This window comes from Lepidochelys kempii, chromosome 1 (assembly GCF_965140265.1).
Source record: "Lepidochelys kempii isolate rLepKem1 chromosome 1, rLepKem1.hap2, whole genome shotgun sequence".
Taxonomy (NCBI): domain Eukaryota; kingdom Metazoa; phylum Chordata; order Testudines; family Cheloniidae; genus Lepidochelys; species Lepidochelys kempii.
The window spans coordinates 336,208,771-336,228,371 of record NC_133256.1 but is presented as its reverse complement, the minus strand read 5'-3'; the positions used below and the strand labels follow the sequence as shown (position 1 = coordinate 336,228,371).

Here is a 19,601-nt window from a genome sequence, read left to right as displayed (position 1 = left end):
GGGGGGAGGAGGGTAATAGGCACCTATATAAGAAAAAGCCCTGAATATTGGGACTGTCCCTATAAAATCGGAACATCTGGTCACCCTATATGAAAGGAAAGAATCATGGTCTAACGGTTGAGCACAGCCCTGTCTGGGGCATCAGGAGATCTGGCTTGTATTCTGGGTTCTTACCTGCTGATGTGGTGAGGGTTAATTCATGACGAATGTGCGCAAAGCCCTTTGAGATTCTCAGATGAACGGTGCTATAGACGTGCAAAGTATCACTAGATATGGATGCAAATTAGGTTCACTGTACACTTCAGTACAGGGGAATGATGGGGTGCAACGAACCCCCTTACATCCCTGTGTGGATGGCACACATCGCTGGAATCTCCAAGGAGGAGGACAGCATATGCTGCTGGGCTGCTATTCCCCTCCTCACATAGGTGTGCAAGGAGTGGATAGGCAGGGGTGGGAGTGAGTAGAACCATGGCTCCAGCCCCAGCGTGCCAGCCAGCACACTGGAGCTGAAGTGGATGGGGAAGTAATCTGTGCCGGGTAGCTCACTTCCACATCCACTTCCAGCTGGTTCCCGTCCTGCTCCTGGGGCAGCGCAGCAAATCAATGCCCCTCGCTCGGCTGGGACAGCAGGGTTACAATCCAGCACTAAAGCGTTCCAGCTTTTCCCCCCTAGCTTGGCAAAATACACCCTATCTTCTCTGTTCCTGTATGCTTGGTGTAACCCCCTCTGAGGGTCTGTGATTTCTGAACCCCCAACAACAGATTTAAGCATCGCAGATACAGAAGGAACAAGAGACAGCTGCTACCCCTACCTGCAAGATGTACGCAGCCAATTCAAATACCACCTCGCTGTCAACCTCAATGAGTTCCTAGGAAGAAAAGAGAAGGGAAAAAAAGCAGAGTTCACTAAATTTCAGCTCCCCCAAGACGAACTTGCTCGTTCCTGCACAGTGAAATGTGCCTTCTCCTCTGGCTTGGCTTCAAAGGGTTCCCATTACTCCCAGGGACCAACTGGACCTGCTCACAGCGATGTGGAGAAAGCAAAATACACAGAACTCTGTTCTGGTAAATGAAGCGTGACATCAGAGCTCAACCAGGGTGGATTGGAGGAGTTGCAGGGGAGGGGGCGCGGGAGGAGGAGAAATCATTCTTTCCCATGTGCTTTTAGGAGAAGGTAGTATGTAATATTTTTCTAGTCCCAAAATACCACTCAGGCTTCATGGGAACATGGCTTTTCCCCCCCAGTGTGCTATGTTTGCAATAAAATCCAGAGCCCCACAAAACTGACCGGGCCTCAGATTTCCCAGCCAGTGCTATGCTGAGCCCATGCTAATGCTGGATTCCAATCTGAGCTCCCGGAGGAAGGTTTTAGACCCAGTGGGCTGATTACAACCATCTCTCTCCCACAACTGCCTGGACTGATTTATGGTTTTGCACTGAAATCGTATTCCTGACATTGCATGGTAGTCAAATGTGATCTGTTCTAAGCACTTCCTTACAATGCTCATCACTGTGGGATCCAGGCACCAAGAAAAGCAGCAAAGGGAAACTGCGATTTTGGCTTCAGCCACAAGTTCAACTTCCCCTCCCCACAACACACATATCTGGACTCCCCAAGCAACAGGTCTCAGGAAACAGATGTAAGGAGTTAACACATGTTGCAAGAAATATTCAAAACGAAGTGGGCAATTAACACGCTCTGCAAGCATAGGAGAAAGGAGAGTGAGCAGGTTAGAGGTTGTAATGACACGTCAAACCAGCATCTCTAACAATCTCTTCCACCTTGTATTTAGCCGTGGCACTCCGATTACCTTTCCCAAACCCGAAGAAGAGCTCCGTAAAGTTTGAAAGCTTCTCGCTCTCACCAACGGAAGTTGTCCAATAAAGGATATCGCCTCACCCACCTTGTCTCCCTCAGCTTTCGGGGAAGTCATATAAACTGTGCTTCTTTCTGCTGCCACATGATGTAGGCCCTGATCTAGCAATTGCATCTGCATGGGCAGTGCCCTTAACTCACGCACAACTCCACTGAGGTCAATAGGGCTCTGCTGGGGCACCTGGGTCAGAGCCTTACTTTGTCCAAATCGCCTTACGGCGGATTCCAACTCTGGACGTTCCTGCAGGGCTCTCGGAATTTAAGTTCATGTTTGAATTGCTTTACTGTCTCTGGAAAGAAAGGTGCATCCGGGACCTGAGATCTAAATTTAGATGATACACTCCATGCAGGTAATGGACACAGCTCATTTCACAAGTTGTAAAACAAAGGTCTCGAATCTGAGGGGTGTGCCCCCCTACTGAGGCACCAAGGAATGTTCAGGGGGGCGTGGCTGGGGCTTGGGCCAGCCCCCAGAGAGGTCGGGGAGGGAGCGCCACCCAAGCCAGCCCTGTGCTTAGGGCTCCACTCCTGGCCCCACTCCAGGGATCCTGGCTGCCAGCCCTGCGCCCGGGGCTCCATGCCCGCCCCTAGTTGTGGCCCCAGCCTCAGCCCCCTTACTCCTGTCCGCACTCCCTCAGCCCCCTGGCGCTGGGGCTGCAGCTCCAGGAGGGGGGACGCAGACAGAGGTAAGGGGGGGTGCGAGATACAAAGTTTGGGGACCACTGCCATAAGAGCTGTGCTGGCTCTGTCCCTGGCAAACAGAGGTACTCTTGTGTAAGCATTGTGGTTCAGCAAAGCCAGCTTTCTAGAAAAGCAGCTTACCTCACCGCCTCTCTGATGATCCACTGGGGGTTGCATTGAGGTGGGAGCAAAGAAAGGCTCTGTAGTTTGCAGTGAAGAGGTTCCTCTTGCTTCCCCCGGATTCTGCTGCTGCTTCAGTGTTTGATGAACTTGGGGTGATTTCACGAATGACGAGTATGCACCAAGGGAACGCGGTGGGGGGTGCAAGTTACATCAGCACAAAGGCAGGGCCCAGTTAGGCACAGCCCATGATAAGGGGTGGTGTGGGGCTGCAGAATCCCAAGAGCCTGTCTGCGCTGCATCTGACAGCATGTCTCCCGGCCCGGGCAGACAGACACCCGCTAGTCTGCTCCAGCGAGTGGGTGTCTATCCAGGCTGGGAGGCACGTTCCCAGCTGCAGTGCAGACATACCCCAAGAGAAGCAGAGGGAGACACACAGCATCAGGAGCCAAAAGGCCTCCCAGAGGCAATACATTCTCTCCTACACCTCTTTCAGGGTACAGCTTATGCCCTGCTCTGCAGCCAGCCAGCTCTACCCGTGTCTCCCCCTCCTTTTGGGGCACTGCGCAGCCCCAGGGAACGCAGAAATGGCACTGTCCTGGCACTCCACTGAGTGCAGAGATTCTGATTCTGCCTGACCCAGCCATAAGGACCATGCAGATGGGGGACAGCGCCTCATGCTTGCTCCCTCTCCGCATAGCCATGGCCGGTGCCAGGCATGACCTGGCCCCAAATGAACATATTTCCTCACCCCAGTTTTCCAGGAGCCATCCGTGGTGATGGCTAGGTGAGCAGTAGAAGCCCTGCAGTGTAAGGAAGGATCTCAAGCCAATGGGAATGATTATTGCCTATTATTCTGGACAATTGGTATAGGATTGACATGCCCAGACACGTACCAAATCCCCAGGGAGCTCACCTTCTAAGCAGGCACTTACTAACTAAACCCGCTACGCTCTATAGAAAGCCCTCAGTATAGCTAAGCCCCACAGGCCAGTGGGAGTACAGCCCCGTTCCTCAGTACCCAGAAGGCCTCTGGGAATTCCATGCATGGACTGAGTGACAGAGGGGCCCTCCTTAGCGCAGTTCCATGGCTGTTTGGTGGCCTCTGCCCAGTTCCCATCCACCATCGCACAGCAGTGTGGCCAAGCACTGTCTACGCACGGAGACTGAACTCCCTTCTGGCTCCCTGGCCGATCTCTCCACAGCATCGCCCCGGCCTGGCCTCCGACTGAGAAGAGCAACTCGCTTTTCCCCAGCATCTTTCACAGGCACTAAAATTCAAACACATGTTGTAAAACAAACCAAAACCTGAGGGAGGCAGGAAGTCAGACTGGGAAGGCCCCGGGAGGGAATCTTGCCGTCAGAGAGGGCTATTTTTGTATTCGGATGACAGTAGGTTTGAATGTGCAAAGTAATGGTTTCAGGAGAGGTCAGACGGAAATAGATCGACCCAGATTTCTAGACTCCCCCCACCCCCTCCGCTTTCTGTTATTAAGCCTCCTCCAGAATAAGAACAGCAGCATAAGCTTTTCCTGGCAATATTCCCAAAGGACGGTCCCTGGGCACCAAAGTGCATTGCGTACAGAGCCGGTGGCGGCTGGAGCCGCCAGTGGGCTGAGTAAGCATTTCGAACCGTGGCCTCTTTGAAAAGCGGAGCTCTGCAAAGTTACTGCTGGGCTAGGTTCATGGGACCCTGCCCCGCTGCCATCCCTGCAGAGTCCCCGCCATCGCATCACAGATGCAGATAATGGTCTGTCGGCCCAGGGCCCAATCCCGCTCCCACTGATGTCAGTGAGGCCTTTGCCAGGGGCAGCAGGATGGGGCCATCGGTTAGCAACCCTGACAGACACTGTATTCTTTGTGTGCGAAGGTTCCTGTGGGGTTGGGGTGTGGGGAACCCAGACCTTCCCACCAGGAACCCTCATTCTCATTCCTGCCTGGGATCTAGGAAATCCTGAAGACACATGTTAGCATGCGGCAGGTTGTTTCGCTTTTTTAATTAAAAAATAACACAGCCGGAAGCTTTTGAGACGGTGCTAGATGGATTCAAATTTCAGCCAAGGGACCACGCGGCTGTCCAAAAACCCCACGGGCAACATCCCCAAACCCCATGGGCCTTGTCTCTAACGGGCTTTGACAGCGTTAGTTGTTGGGGGGTTTCAAAAGCAGCCAGGATTTGGAGTCAGGAGCCAGGATTTCCCACACCTAAGTGAAAGCAATGATACAAACGAAGGGCATTTCGGTTGGCATTGTCTATCGGCCCCCTGGATTCCATCTGCCTTTGGGGAATGGCAGCTGGGCTGTGCTTTGTGACCCCAGAGCATCCAGCTTCGATGGAAGGTTGCATTACTTGTATTGCGGTCCCACCTAGAGGCCCCAGCCAACATCGGGATCTCATTGTGCCACGTGCCGCAAGCAAGAGGCAGCTCCAGCTAGAAAGAGCTTACACCCTAACTGACAAGGCAGACAAAGGGTGGGAAGAAGGATGGTTATTCTCCCCAGTTCACAGGGGGAAGGACTGAGGCACAGACATGGTCACACTGGAAGCTGTGACAAAGGCAGGATTTGAACCCAGATCTCCAGACTCCCAGGCTAGTGCCTTCACCACAAAACAACCCTCTCTCAATGATATTACTCAGCTTTGCTTCTACATTTGCGCAGTTGAGCACGTAAATGTGCAGGTGTGCCTAGAGTCAGGGAGTTGGCAGCTAAGCACCTGCTCTGCACACACAAAATCTGAGCGACCAATTGTGATCCTATTGAAGTCAAAGGGACTGCTGCTAGTGAGGATTAGGACATGGCACTGTGGGGTACACTGATGTCAACTGGAGCCAAAAGCCTGTGTAACGTTTCTTACTGAGCAAGTCCCTTCCCTGCTTGGAGCGCTGGGACAAGCATAATACCCTTGTTCTCAGATCATAGAATCATAGAATATCAGGGTTGGAAGGGACCTCAGGAGGTCATCTAGTCCAACCCCCTGCTCAAAGCAGGACCAATCCCCAATTAAATCATCCCAGCTAGGGCTTTGTCAAGCCTGACCTTAAAAACTTCTAAGGAAGGAGATTCTACCACCTCCCTAGGTAACGCATTCCAGTGTTTCACCACCTTCCTAGTGAAAAAGTTTTTCCTAATATCCAACCTAAACCTCCCCCACTGCAACTTGAGACCATTACTCCTTGTCCTGTCCTCTTCCACCACTGAGAATAGTCTAGAACCATCCTCTCTGGAACCACCTCTCAGGTAGTTGAAAGCAGCTATCAAATCCCCCCTCATTCTTCTCTTAATCCCTCTCAACTTTCTCCAGCTGCTGCTCCCTCACTGGCAGATGAGTCACTAGGGATGGTTTCTGCCAGCGAAGAGGTAAGGTGGACAGGGAATAGTTCTGGACAAGGGCCCAGCTTCCCAGCGATTCCCAGACTAGAGACACCCACCAGGGCCCCCCTCACAGCCTCCTAGAACAACCAGCTTCCAAGCAGGGCTCTCTAGGTTCAGCTCAAGCTGCCAAGGCAGCACAGATGCAATGGGGGTGAAGGGTGTATGATGGAGCTCCAGGAGCTGTGTGGAGGAACAAGGTCTCTGCACAGATGGCCCTGATCCCCCAAGATCTGCATAGATCCCTGGGAACCAGCAAATCCAGCCCCCAGCCACTCCAAGCACGTATTACACCAGGACTTTCAGGGTAATCAGATGACTCAGAGCTGCCCCCTTTTCTTTTTCACAAGACAATTTTCTTGGCCACATAGGAGAAAGCAACTGTGTGGCCCATTGCCTCTGGGCAGCGCTTAACTCATCTCAACACATTTGAGTTCTGAGCCAGGAAGCTCCTTATCTATTTCACACTAAATTCTGCGCAAGGGCTAGTTTTGTTTTCAGTAACTAGTGACAACAGGCTGGTGTTTTTTCAACAGCTCACAAGGCCAGATTATTTTTGGCACAAAAACATTTCACCATGTACTGGTTTCACTCCTCTCCTCCCTCCCCCCAAATGGGTAGGGGAAGCCATTCCGGATCCTGACATTTACGTTAGCTACAAGGGCACCCTCTTCTGGTGGATTCCTCTCACTACCACTGCTAGGGTAACCTGCAACAATCACTCGTTTCTATTCTTTATGCAAAAGCAGAACTTTTTTTTAAAAACACTGGCTGGGTTATATACTTTCAGTTTCAAGCTCACATCTACCTCTGGCACAATGTGATTCAATTTATTTTCAGGGTTCTTTTTTACCTCTAACAGATTCTGTGGAAGAGAAAATGGCAAGTTGGCTAGGCCATAAAAATGTAGGTATGCTGAGAAAAAGAAAGGCAGGGGGCATTGCGGGGACGGAAGACTGAAGTGATAGGTTGGGGATTGAAGTGGAAATTAAATGTCACAGTGGAAATGTTTTACAATTTTTCGTTTTCAGTCCAAGACGTTTTTGTTTGGATGCAAACACTCCCACATTGTCTGCGAAAGTGAAACAGCAGCATCTTCAAAGCACTTTACAAACAGAATTATTTAGCATCCCAGCACTCTTGTGAGAGGCACTCGGACAGATATAAAAGGAATGGATGGGCTGCAAGAACTAGCACTATCTAGATTAGATGTAGGTATGTCTGATCACGTATTACCCCTATTTTATAGCTGTCAAGAAGAAGGCAGAGGGGCAAGGTGACTTGTCCATGGCTACAGACACAGTCATTGTCAGAGCGGTGATTACAACTCAAGAGGAATTCTTGGCCTCCAATCACCTGTTCAAGCCCTCATCTGTCTCGTATGGCTTGTGCTCAGTGCATCTAGTCTGCCACACACTTCCTATGTGACCCTGGGCAAGTTACTCGATCTCTCTGTGCCTCGGTTCCCCACTCATAAATTGAAGATGATAATCTACTTCTGAGATAATTAATAGTTATAAAGCACCTTGACAACCTCACATGAAAGCTGCTGTACAAATGGGGCAGTCACTATTTGTTCCAACGCCAGGGACCTTGGAGAGCTAAAAGCATCAGCCTCCAAAGTTTGAACTAAAGATCCAGGCTCTTCAAGCCAAGAGCTGTAATACACCCATCACCTCTGTGGATTGGGCACAGAGGGTGATGTGTAACACATACTGACTGTGAAGTACAGAGAGCCTGATGGTGTGCTCTAGGTTCAGTATTGAAGGTGTCTTCTTCATGGGCCAGGCTAGTCAGCCGCCTCTGCCTCAGGAACACATAGAGAACTCCAAAGGCTAGAAAAGATTGCAGGAGGGGAGATGGGGGGCCAGGACAGGAGTGTGCAGGACAGATAGCCTATGTGCACCATCACCCCACTGGCTGTACAGAGCTCACAACAGAAATGTGAGCTTTGTGCATGATGTACCTGCAGCATGATGCACCTGCACAGCTGTGTTCATGATATAGCTGCACCATTCAATTTGTGCTAGGGTTACTCTTTTAAAGGGCTCTTTTGTTCCCCAGGGACACGGGGCTTGATTTAGCTTTCACACTGGTGTAACTCCGTTCAAGGAAGTTACTTATTTTCTGCCCTGTAAGAATCATACATACAATCAATCCTTCAGTTTACGACAGATACTGTAGCAACCTGTATGGAACATGGAGCAAGGAGCACAGGTTGTAAGAGGGAAGAGTTTGGAGGAGGCACCAGGAATGGAAGTCAGTCTGTGTGCACAGGGCTGGAATGCTAACGGCTGCTGCAGCGCCTCTGTAATAGTTCCCTGAATAAAGTGCCAGTTTAGTTTTACAAGCATGGAGTCCTCTCTTGTTATTACCCAGCATGCAGTACACAAAACAGATAAAACAAATGGCATATCATAGACAAAAGATCACATATGAGGATGCTCTGAAAAGAGCTGGGATACGGCAGAAGCAGGGTGAGACAATCCATAGAAGGGAGAGTAAATAGATCAGGAGACTGTTGGAAGGCTAGTAATGCAAGGTCACCCCGGTCCAGCCTCTCTTATTCACATGAACTCTCTTATTTCTTTAGAAGTGCTGTGGGCATTTTATTTCATTACAACCAGAATCACCGGTAGTGGAAGCGGATTATCTATAGCAGTATCCCTACTTATGGGCAAATGGAAAACCCCATGTCCAGATGAGTACCCCATTTTTTTGAATCCCCCAGTTCATTCCTTAATTCAAAGGAGTCCTTACCTTGTAAATACAGGACTTTGCATTCAAGAAAAACAACTCAATGGTGGCATTATCCTTTAAATAAGATATGCTCTCAATGTAGAACCTGAAAAGGAAAGGGACAGATAGATGAGCTACACAGGAAACTTACCACTAGACTTTGATTACATGAAAAATGTGATCAATAAAGACATGAGGACTAAGGAAGTTCCTTTGTTTATAATGAGGATTCTGTGGTTTGGTGAGAGATTTGTGTCTCCTTTAAGACCCGATCATTCATCTTAACTGTATGTATAAATCCTGACCGTGCTGAAAGGCAAAGGATTGCCAAGTGGATTATTTTATTTCTGTGTTGGATTTATACCTATCTATATTTATACCTATCTAAACTTTCTCTGCAGTCTTTGTTGGTACATCTTTTTCACTCCCTGCCCTAAGACACTGGGTAGCATTGCTGGGCGCTGTTAAGAAATGGCTTCATTCTAACCCAGAAGAGGTTGCAGTTTAGTAATGGGTGAAATGATTCCTGAATATATAGAAGAAATTTGTTTAGCCAAATCCTTATCGCTAAAAACCCAGTCAAAATACACTCAAACAGATTTTATTTGTAGAGACCTGCAAATCCATAGGTATTCGCTTTATATCCACGGACCATGTTTGTGGATCGCATATTGGATGCGGATACAAATTTTGTATCTGCGCGGGGCTCTGTTTACTTGCCATAAATGGAATTCTCTTCTCTTTATTGTTTTGGTGCCTGAATTCTGTACTACTGAAATCCACAGGAGCTTTTCCATTGGTTTCAATGGGCACAGGATCTGGCCCTTAATAAGTTGTGTGAAATAAATGCAAGATGCAGTTAAAACCCAAAGCTATTTTTATATAATTATTCTTGTACCTTATGTGCTTCTAACATTACTATAGGGAGAGAAAAAATATATACTCTGGATTCAAATAATGATTAAAGCACATTCTGTATTTTCATTGAAAGGGAAAAAATCAAATCATACTTCTGTCCACTCTGGTTCATGCTGATTTTTAAGTTGCAGTACAATGGCAGATACAGCCCCCATCTAAACTACACTACAAACTGCACCAGAGGCAATTACAAGTGGGAAAGTGCCAGGGAAGTGCTGTCTGTATAATCAGGGTCCATCAGAAAAAGAAAGACCCTTTAAAAATGCAGGCTTAAATTGAGTGCTGGTTTAAGCTGGTCCAGTTTCAGTGAAGTCTTAAACTCTGACCCTCCCAGCTGATCTATGCCCGTGAGGAGCCCCGCTGAAGTCCAGGGGGCTACACACAGGGTCTGCCCATATTAAGTAGTTAGCAGGATTGGAGGCCTTACTTTGTAAGCTCTTTGCATGTGCTTATACAGTGCCACTCTAATCCTGAGTGGGACCTTGGTACAGTGGAGCTCTGACCTTGACTAGGGTGATGGGTACGACTGCAATATGCACACTGAATAACTGTAATCCCCAATCCTGAGTCTCCCCTGAAGACCCTTCAAAACTGCTTCTCTCTTGCCATATTATCCAAACTGTTTTACACGTTCAGTTATGTCCTGAAAAGGAACTGTGTAAAACAGGCACCTTCTCGGTATGTCTGCTCTCTGCATGCATCTGAACCCTCAGCTGCTGAAATCTCTGACAAAATGATTACTGTTGCTTGCGCCCGAGAGCCCATACCGCACTGGAATGGAGACCTAAATTCTACCCCACACATCGCAGCTAAATGCTGGCTGTGTGATCTTTCTTACTGGTGCTGAGGTAAGGAGAGAGAAGGGTTTGATTTTCAGATCCCAAGTGGAGTTTGCAGCACTGCCAGAGATCTTTGTTAGCGTCAGCTCAAAAAACAATAAGAAAAGGAGGACTTGTGGCACCTTAGAGACTAACCAATTTATTAGAGCATAAGCTTTCGTGAGCTACAGCTCACTTCTTCAGATGCATATCGTGGAAACTGCAGCAGGCTTTATATATACACAGAGAATATGAAACAATACCTATTCCCACCCCACTGTCCTGCTGGTAATAGCTTATCTAAAGTGATTTCCAGCACAAATCCAGGTTTTCTCACCCTCCACCCCCCCACACAAATTCACTCTCCTGCTGGTGATAGCCCATCCAAAGTGATAACTCTTTACACAATGTGCATGACAATTAAGCTGGGCTATTTCCTGCATAAATCCAGGTTCTCACATCCCCCCCACCCCCATACACACACAAACTCACTCTCCTGCTGGTAATAGCTCATCCAAACTGACCACTCTTCAAGTTAAAATCCAAGTTAAACCAGAACATCTGGGGGGGGGGGGTAGGAAAAAACAAGAGGAAACAGGCTACCTTGCATAATGACTTAGCCACTCCAAGTCTCTATTTAAGCCTAAATTAATAGTATCCAATTTGCAAATGAATTCCAATTCAGCAGTTTCTCGCTGGAGTCTGGATTTGAAGTTTTTTTGTTTTAAGATAGCGACCTTCATGTCTGTGATCGCGTGACCAGAGAGATTGAAGTGTTCTCCGACTGGTTTATGAATGTTATAATTCTTGACATCTGATTTGTGTCCATTTATTCTTTTACGTAGAGACTGTCCAGTTTGACCAATGTACATGGCAGAGGGGCATTGCTGGCACATGATGGCATATATCACATTGGTGGATGTGCAGGTGAACGAGCCTCTGATAGTGTGGCTGATGTTATTAGGCCCTGTGATGGTGTCCCCTGAATAGATATGTGGGCACAGTTGGCAACGGGCTTTGTTGCAAGGATAAGTTCCTGGGTTAGTGGTTCTGTTGTGTGGTATGTGGTTGTTGGTGAGTATTTGCTTCAGGTTGCGGGGCTGTCTGTAGGCAAGGACTGGCCTGTCTCCCAAGATTTGTGAGAGTGTTGGGTCATCCTTTAGGATAGGTTGTAGATCCTTAATAATGCGTTGGAGGGGTTTTAGTTGGGGGCTGAAGGTGACGGCTAGTGGCGTTCTGTTATTTTCTTTGTTAGGCCTGTCCTGTAGTAGGTAACTTCTGGGAACAATAACAATAACCTCCTGCTCAACGCTAGGGGGCAGTGTTGCATTTCTTGAAGCTGCATTTCTTGAAGTTGCATTTCTTGAAGTGGGCACATACAAACCCCTTTGCTGTGTAAAAGTGAGTCCCAGCATAACTGAGAGCTCGCACACGATACTTCAGATGCACAAAGAAAACCCAGTTCTCAAGTGACCTGCCTGGTGTAATGTATTCTGGGAAGGCGCTGGAGCAGATGCACCCCTCGAGAATACAGTACATGTACCCAGGGAAACTGCTGTTTTTATTTAAAAGAAAATCGGTCTGTGCAGAGAACTCTTGTGCTCAGAATACCAGAACTGCAGCTCAGTCCCTTGAATTCACAGCCAGCACTGGAACAGGTAGGGGGGTGGGAGAAGGCACTTTTATTTTTTTGTGCACACTGGTTATAAACCCTTCCTCCACCATCCATAGTTCCAAATGCATGGAAGGAGAATACACTTCACAATGACCAAATCGCTCTGATGAAGCAGGGAGGAAAAATGGCCCTGTGGTTAATGCACTGAACTAAAACTCAGGTGATCTGGATTCAATTCCTGACTCTGCCACAGGCTTTCTGTATGACCCTGAGCAACTCTCTTTCGCTCTGTGCTGCTAGTCCCAGGCTTTAGAACAGGGATTATATTACTTCTTTCCCACACCCCTTGTCTATTTAGATTGTAATCTCTTCTGGGCAGGGACTTTTACAATGTGTTCATATATTCATCCATTTTAAATCAGAAGGGACCATTCAGATCATCTAGTCGGACTTCCTGCATCACACAGGCCAAGCATATCACCCAGTATAACCCCAGTATCAAGCCCATAACTTCTGGCTGACCTTGAGCATAGCTTTTAGAAAGGCATATCTTTTTGGACAATGCCTAGCACAATCGGGCCCACATCTCAGTTGGGGATATACATGCTACTGTAATACAAACAATAAATAATACTACATAGACAGCTAATTCCCGTGTTTCCATTAGCCAGTAAGTGTTTCAAGGACAGCGTCGTTCCCCACTCTCAGACCAGGAGGCATGAAATCTCCAAAGGGCTTTTGGGGAGGGTTTTGACTTCACAATCTACATTAAAAAGATCACGTTAATTACAAACCTGATTCTCCCTGTCCCCATCCCCTTGTCACATCACCAAATACATTTTCTAAGCATTAATTAAATGGACCACTGAATATTTCACTGTGTAATGAACACAAAGAGCTTGTCTTGACTGCTACCTTTCAGTGGCAGGAAGATTATAGTGAGTAATGTAATAGATGTTGGAGGATTTCTGAATCCACTACATCTGAACCATTTAAAATTTCAACAGCACTAAAATCTATTAATTGGGAGTGCACGTCTGGCTCGGATCAGACCATGCTCATGTTAAATATTAGCAACTCACTCTTAAACAGCAAAGCCTCAGACATGCCATGCAGTGATCAATGGCAATTCGTATCTCAACCAGCCAAAACATATTGCTGCTATAGTGTTTATTACAAGCAACTGTAGAAATCCCAGATCTTCAGCTGATGGACACTGGCATAGCTGCATGGGCTTCACCGGAGTTATGCAGATTTATAAGAGCTGAGGATGGGAGGGTGGGAGTGGGAGAGGGGAGAAGACAGTCAAAGGCATGAATGGCAATTAGGTGCCTAACTCCCATTGACTTTCAAGAGGAGTTAGGTGCCTAACTGCCATTTGGACCTTTGAAAATCTGCCCCCTGTTCCATTATCTCATCATTAAGGTGCCTGATTCTGAGAGAGCCCCTCGTCCCTAGTCTCCATTGCCCCTGATTATTATTTAATATATGTGTGTCTCAGTTTGCCCAAAGGTAGCATGTGTTTAATAATAACACTTCCCTACGTCTCCTGGTTGTTGTGAAGCTTAATTCATGCTTATGTACAGAGGTGGTCAAAAAGGGTTTATGGAATGAAACTTGGCTTTTTGGACAAAACTGGTACAGCTTTTTCCTTTTTTAGTCAACATTTTTCATTTGCAAGAAAATTTGAAAATAATTTTTTTGGAAAATGATTGAATAGTTTTCAAACACTTTCAAAAGTACTCTGTTCGCTTTGGTGGGGAAAAATAACCCACTTAGTTTTTTTACTTCTTTCCTCCCTTTTTATATTCTTTAATCAGAGGTGGGGGGAGAAATACAGTTGGAGAGAGAGTGCATTCTCATCCCCACTGAAGCAAACAAACAAAAAATTAGTAAAACTGAAAAAAAAAATCCTGTGAAAAGTTCCAAACAAAAGAACATTGTTTTTGTTTCTTTCTAACCTATATATTTTCCTTTTTCCCCATCAGCTCTATTGTGCAGTACATTCAGCTCCTAGGATAGAAGGCACAGGACAAGGGCAAAACATGCCCTGCTGCCTGAAAAATCTATGAACATTTCTCTTCTCAGTGGGATGCAGTGCAAAGCTCTCAAAGAAGCAGAGACGCTCAGGTTTATCAACAAAGTAATGGGTAAAACTGGATTCAGTGTCCACTTCCCTGAATGGGGAGAGCTATCCATCTGCAGTGCTTTGGATCCGGCCTGTAGTTTCCCTGCCATGTCATTTAAAACCTCAGTGGATAATATGGAGCGAATGGGATGATTTGCTCTCTGCAAAAATAAATTATATGTATGAGCACATCAGATGGAGATGCTGTTACACCTAGCATCCTGTGGCAAATGATTATCTTAGACAGCTCGAAGGGCTGGGCTGCTTTTATGTTCAAACCCCATGTGTTAATGTTCATGGATGCACACTTTAAGCGTTGACATTTAAAGCACGCAATGTTCCTTGGGAGGGAAAAATGACCCTGCTGCTATCTGCTAAGTAATCAGATAGAAACAAATATGAAAATCCAAAGCAGTGACAGCCCCTTCCATCTCCCCTCTCTGGTGGAACCCTCACATCCATTTTAGCACTGAACGCCTCCCTCCTTTGAAGACTGGGAAAGTGGGGTTCCACCCCCTCACTTGGTGCTATTCTCTTTCCATACCAGATACCAGCAATCAAAGCTAATGACGGGCAATTTAGTACATGGGAGATGGGGCCTGGGAAGAGGGAGCGTTGTCTGCTTTCATTTGGTCACATGGTGGCTGCAACATTTAGTTTTACTCGGAAGGTGAATGCAATCCTACTAAGAGAGGGCTTTGAGCCTAGAAAGCCAGGGCTATTATTTGACCAGAGCCAACGTGTTTTTCCCCTCCCTATCCTCTTCCTGCATCACATGCTATCAAGCCACTGCACATTTTCCATCCTTACACCATCTCTGGAGCACTGACAAAAAATCCATCGAGCGGCTGGGGCAGACCATGCTGGGAACTGGGAGCCTTGGGTCTCAGGTTTGTTCCTGACATGCGGGGTGGCTTGGGAAGATCTCTTAATCTTTCTGTGCCACAGTTTAACTGTCTAAAATGGGTAGATTAATACAAACTGACAGGCAGGGGCCTACTTCACAGGGGCAGTGTGAGGTCTGATTACTTAGGGCCAGATACCCTTCTGAACTGCATGTTGAGGGGGACTTACATAGTCCCAATCCAAAAGCCACTGAAGCCAATTGAAAGACCCCCATTGCTTCAGTGAGCCATATCCACATTTTCCCCTCACCTTATGGAAGTGTGTGTGTGGGGAGGGTGGGGTGGCCAGCCACCTCAGGAGCATAGCCTTCCATCGGACCTGGGGAAGGGGTTCTTTGGGCCCAGAAACCACAATGGGAGGGGATGGTCTGGGAGGAAAGAACAAGTGGACCGAGTACCTGTATGGGGGCACGTACATTGTTGCTTCCAGCACTCAGTGGTGAGAGGAGAGGAAAGTTAGATAGAGCCTCTGGCTGCATATTTCCCCAATGGAGCCTCCTCCCAGTTGGGGAACCCCCCCTTAAAGGAGCAGGGCAGAGATGACGAGAAGTTCTAGATAAATGTACCGTTGTAAAAGCTGCACGTTCCATGGGCAGGCAAGAAGGGAGGACTTGGGAGGTGTTTCAGGCAGGTGCTCATTCCACTACAATGTTTAGGTGGGACATCAAGCAGCCTGTGCGCGGGTGCTTAGTGTGTCCCCCAGCTGTGCTGAGCATAGACCTGCCAGAATCACCTGATGGAAAACAACGGAGCAGCACAACGTAGCGAGGTGTGTTCTGGCCAGAGGGGGTTGTCCCTGAAAGGCATCCTGGAACCCTGACTCTGCACCTGACTCTGGTGCTGGGGAGTCCCCACAGGCACAGACACGTTGGTGGAGGGAGCGATTGGCTGAGCAGGTACTGAGAACTAGAAGGCAGCGCTAGTGCAAACGATCACCTCCCCCATCTCCTCTCCAACAGCCAATTTGCAGCAGAATCCAAGTGGAAAAGGAGGGTCTGAATGGGAATTTCCCATGCTGTGTCTTAAACTCCATGGCCCATTGTTCGCCTTCCAAGTCAGGTAGTCTTAGTTTTTCCACCAACAGTCACTTCCCAACCACAGAGGAACCTGAGAGGGTGCCCTGTACTTCATAACACTACTGCTTTGCACCTATGGAGCACCTTTCATTCGAAGATCTCAAAGCATTTTAGAAGTTTAATCACTTAAGCTTCAGAACATCCCTTTGATGTAATTCATGTATCCATTTTACAGATGAGCACACTGACCAGAAATCTTCTGGGCGAAATCCTGGTCCCACTGAAGCCAATGTCAGCTTTGCCATTTATCTCAACAGGGATTTGAAGCTCGTCTGGTTTAGAGCTCAGAATGTCTGGTTTCTATTCCTAGCTGTTACTGACTCATGGGATCAGTGTCTCCAGTGCCTGGCATCTCGTGTAACATGCCATGAATGAAACACTCTCAAAGAAGATCTACCCACTTGCTTATACAGGTGGTAGCATTGCATACCCACTCTGTACAGACATAACTGCACAAGGTGAAGGACAGTGGAGGTGGTGACAATGTGATTTTAACCAAGTCTCTGTATTAATGCATTAGCTTAAGTATTAATTAGATAAAACAATAGGTACAAATCTCATACTGACAGCTTGCCCATCTATTGTTTTTGTATAGTGCCTCTCACTACATTAACTAAGAGCTTCATAAATGCCACACAATCTTGCCAACACTTGAAACTTCAAAATGTGGCTTATAGATTGAGTTTTTATATTACTTTTTTTTTTTTGCTGAAAGACTCACTGTAAAGGAAAAAGTGAAAACTACTTATCCTGTTCTCTAACCACTGCTCACTTATATAAATGTATTCTCAGTTAAGCAAAAGGCAGAAATTACATTATGGGACTCCAGAGTGAAACTGCTTTTAAGATATGTGTTTAATGGATGGCTAGGTCCAGAACACAGAGATGTGTGTTAAGTAGCAAAGTCTCCATTAGTTCCTTTGCTCAAGCAAAGGTCAGTCCTCACACAAGTAAATCTTCTGGACGGAAGTTTCTCAAGCCTTAAAACAGACTCAGAGGAGTGGAGCTTTCCCACAGGCCATTTATTACACCTTCCCCATGGTGACTAAAACGTGGGGCCATCCTGGGAAGGCAGTGATAAATTGTCTGCAGGGTCTTTTTGCTTTCAGCAAGATGCAAACAAAGTCTGAGTTACTGTATTTATACACGGTGGCTAGACAAGCTACGTATTCACTCGGGTGAGTGCCAAGCTTTTTCCCTGAGCACAGACAGGCCTGGTGCACACTGTACAAAGAACCCTGTTTACATGCAGCTGTGGAAAATCTGGTTTATGGCACAGCTTAGCCAGCGTCTGTGGAAGAGGCAGGTCCAATCATGGGGAACCTGGGTTGGCAGCTAGATTGGACCTGGTCATGAAGACAGATTTAACAAAGTTTTATTGTTACTGTTATTTATATAGCATCATAGCCATGCATGGTATTGTACAGACATAACGAGATATGGGGGTAGAGTCTATGCCCCCTCCCCCCATGCCCCACCAACCTGAGCAGAAACTGGCTACAGGTCTGGTGCTGTGGATTCCCCATAGGCACAGAGCTGATTAAACTAGCTCCAACACCTTCCTCCCCACAGCTCCAGGTGCAGATGGGATGTTGGGGTGTATAGGGACAGAGAGGGGTCACCTCACAGCTCCAGCACAGGGACAGGGAATGCCTCCCGTGCCCAGTCTGGTGGCTGGTCCCTTAGAGATCTTGCCTGCTGGTGTCAAACATTCCCTTTGTTCTGTCTATTTAGACTGTAAGCAATCTGGAGTAGGGACTGGTTCTTCCTCTGTATATGGCCAGAGCCTAGCACAAGGGGTCCTCTGGGTTCTACTGTCATAGGTGCAACGGCAGGTGAAGAGTATCTGCTGTGTTTCCATTAAAATACAATGGGAAAGCACTGCTCCCTGGATTGTGAAACTTATTTTGAGTGCCCTGTTTTAATATCTCATCATTAGTCCTTTGGCTCCGATCTCTGTGAATGCTGCTTCTATTCCTACCTCAGTGGGCATAAGAGAGAGAGACAGGCCCTGAGGGGAGAAGGAACTTCTGGCAATGCAATGGAATGAGGCATTACCCTATAAACCGTCCGCTCTCACCTAAGCATCAGTTTCCTGCCTCCCTTTCTCCAGCCTTACAGCCTGGTCCAGAAATGTATTCAGTGGCCATCATCGCTAATCCCCCTCCCCTCACCCAAAAAAGGAAAAACCTCTGAATGTTACATTCAATTCTTTCCGGTGGCGAACACTGTAGATGGACAAATGGAACCCGTTACATGCGAGATGAATACATTGCTTTGGTTAATTTAGTGCGGTTACATTCACATCTCTGTATTCACAACACAGCAGGCTGCCGTCAGCACCACCCTCAATCTAATTTCTCAAAGACAAGAGAAAGCCAGCAGAAGTGAATGACACAAATAACAATGATGCGTTGTGATCGCTGCGTAAGTGACTCAAGCAAGGTTGAGGACTCAGAGCTCCAGGGAACAATGTCCCATATTTGTCCTCTAGCCGGCCCTGGGAGTGATGGGGCATTTCGGCAACAAGAGGAAAGGTCTATCTAGCCCCACGGACATTGCATTCATTAGCAGTTCATTCTCACCTTCCCACAGTGACAGCCATGCCCCGATGGTTTTGATTTTTTTGATATCAGCCCTTTTCTAATGGTGGAATATTGTTTTAAACACTGGATTTGGCAAAGATTGAAAAACTAAAGCAGCTGAAGGCCTTGTCTGGTCTGGACATTTACCCTGGTGCCAGACATTCATGGCCAGCCATCCATGCAAGACCCCAGCGTTGACTGGCAAAGCCACTGTTAGTACTGGTGGAGCTAAGCTGTGTTGAAAGCAGCACAAGTGTAAACAGCAGCTTGTAGTCGTCTGTCCTGCGTTCACTAGGGGTCACACCGGGACAGCTACACTGAGCCACCAATGGCTGGAGTCAGGGCAAATCTCCAGTGCGGACAGAATACAGATGTAAGCAGTGTCAGGATGAGCTCCACCCTGACATCTGGTGGTGAGGTGTGGCAAGTTGTGGAAAAGAACTTCAGGGGCAGATCTCATTTGCATAGGCACACCCACCACGCCTAGAATGAGACCATAGCTGCCCAAATGGTCACTTTGGCTGCTGTGGGATCCCCAGTGTCTCTGTTATTGGGGCAGGAAGAATAAATTGTTATTACCCTGATTATGGGAACTGTGCTTGGAACTGTACGTGGCCTTTTGTTACGATGGAGGGATTCACCATCATCTAAGTAGCACTCGCTAGGCAAGGGTCATGGGTTCCAAAACTGTGTGAATGGAGAGAGGCTGGGGACAAGTATTAATACTTGGTGGCATGGGCCCCTTGGTAAGGGCCTTACATGCTG

General features: G+C 47.3%; 1 protein-coding gene across 14 annotated transcripts in view; it reads right to left on the bottom strand.

Annotated features, from left to right (window-relative positions):
- The window catches only part of FRMD4A (FERM domain containing 4A), a 573,140-nt gene that overhangs the window by 96,839 nt on the left and 456,700 nt on the right, over positions 1 to 19,601 (bottom strand). For all 14 annotated transcript variants that reach the window (XM_073328715.1, XM_073328720.1, XM_073328712.1 and 11 more), the window contains 2 exons: positions 8,813 to 8,897; positions 816 to 872 (listed from right to left, as the gene is read on the bottom strand). In XM_073328715.1, the coding sequence (XP_073184816.1) occupies positions 816 to 872; positions 8,813 to 8,897 (142 nt within the window). The remainder of the gene's footprint in view (positions 1 to 815; positions 873 to 8,812; positions 8,898 to 19,601) is intronic.